Raw genomic sequence first — 1,839 nt, 5'->3', positions numbered from 1 at the left:
AGGTAAAATTGGCCAGCGGCCAATATATAGAGGTAAGGAAGACTCCACCACACTCGATCCTGACTTCCTCCTTAATCACATTCTATCATTCTGACGTATTCTTCTTACTGCTGGCTATAGCTGTCTTTGGCCTCTCAGTGCCATTCTATATCCTTGCTACTCATAGCAGACAGAGCGCTATTCTCTTCTTTGTTTTCTAGAATAACATTTTTCCTGTGGTAGTTAACAAAGCACAATGGGATCTATTTGTAAATGTTTTCACACAAGATTCACACAGCTTTTATCCATTTTCCAATAAATCCATTAGAAAAGTGTGTGAATCCTGGATGAGAGTTGTGTGAACTGTGTGTGCTCGCGGTGTAAAGGAAAGGGTTGAGCTGTCATTTTAACCATCTAGTCCTGCAGAGCAAAGCAGATAGTCCTGGCAATGTAAATCCAGGAGAGGCTCCTGCCCCAGCTGTGCCCTCTACTCCCATCACAGGGGGGCTCCTTCCTTGGCGTTTCATTGGCTTGGCCTTGAGGGAAGTCAATGTACAGCTACTGACCCGAAATACATAGGTTTATGATATGTAATGTTTAGGCATGTAATTGTTATGTTTTTTCTCTTCTACCTTCTCAGAAGAAAAGGCAACCATGACTAATGAAACTCACAGTTTAAAGGCAGGTTTTTACCTCACAGGAATTTCTGGGATTCCTGAAGTTAAAATTTTTCTTTTTATTATCTTCCTTTGTATATACATAATTACATTGGCTGGAAACATCTTCATCATACTGATCTATAAATTAAGCCCCACCCTCCAGAAGCCCATGTATTTCTTTCTGGCTAATTTTTCTGTTTTAGAAATCTTTTACATTTCATCAACTTCTCCCAAAATGTTATCAGATCTCCTATCGGAATATAAATGGATCTCTTTCTACGGATGCGCTGCTCAGTTGTACTGCGTCTTGTGTTTGGCCGGCACTGAGTTCTACATTCTTGCAACCATGTCGTATGACCGATATAATGCCATATGTCAACCACTTTTATACACCATCATTATGAACAAGAGAACTTGCACTCAACTCATTGCCGGATCTTGGCTTATTGGAGCATCAAATGCTTTAATCCACACTATGTTCACCTTCTCAGTCCCGTTCTGCAGTTCTCATAAACTGAACAGCTTCTTTTGTGATGTCCCCGTGTTATTAAAGCTGGCCTGCAAGGACACATGGCTCAATGAACTTATCGTGTTCATCTTCGGTGGTGGGATGACTTCTGGTTCACTTATATTGACGATAATCTCTTACGCTAAAATAATATCAACAATCCTGAACATTAGTTCAATGTCCCAGAGGAAGAAAGCCTTCTCAACCTGTACTTCTCACCTCATAGTGGTCACAATCTTTTATGGCTCAGTCTTCTTTATGTACTTGAGGCCCAAATCAAGTTATGGAAAGGATGAGGACAAGTTGGTTGCTGTTATGTACACTGTTATTGCTCCTCTGTTGAATCCATTTATTTACAGCCTTCGAAATCAGGAAGTAAAAACTGCTGTTAGGAAAATAGTTTACCGGAGTTTATCCTCCACTAAAATGAGAAACAGAGATGGGTCTTGATGAATAAATGATTGGCTCTATGTTGAACAAAAAGTTGTGCCCACTTCATTACTAACTACCGTCGCCTGTATTTCTGCCAAGGTTTAAATCTGCCTGTAACAAGAGCTAGCCGCATCCTATGTAGTGTTCTTGTAGTCCTTTACCCTGCCATGCTTCATCACCAGATCTCCCTTCCCTGCTCTCCACAGCTGGGATGACATCGACCACATTAAGGGCCAGGGGTATGCAACGTTGAAGAGTAGC

The 1,839-nt window shown here is 41.2% G+C and overlaps 1 protein-coding gene across 1 annotated transcript; it reads left to right on the top strand.

The window, feature by feature from the left end:
- The first annotated feature begins 633 nt into the window (after nucleotides 1–633).
- Nucleotides 634–1,596, top strand: LOC149434983 (olfactory receptor 5I1-like). Its single transcript, XM_089663140.1, has one exon. It carries the CDS (start codon nucleotides 634–636, stop codon nucleotides 1,594–1,596), a length of 963 nt encoding a protein of 320 aa, XP_089519266.1.
- Nucleotides 1,597–1,839: the final 243 nt, after the last annotated feature.

The sequence above is a fragment of the Staurois parvus genome, unplaced genomic scaffold (genome assembly GCF_062004578.1).
Source record: "Staurois parvus isolate SC_StPar_1 unplaced genomic scaffold, SC_StPar_1.0 ptg001633l, whole genome shotgun sequence".
NCBI lineage: Eukaryota > Metazoa > Chordata > Amphibia > Anura > Ranidae > Staurois > Staurois parvus.
Note: the sequence above shows the minus strand (reverse complement) of the source record. Positions and strands in the feature narration are given on the sequence as shown.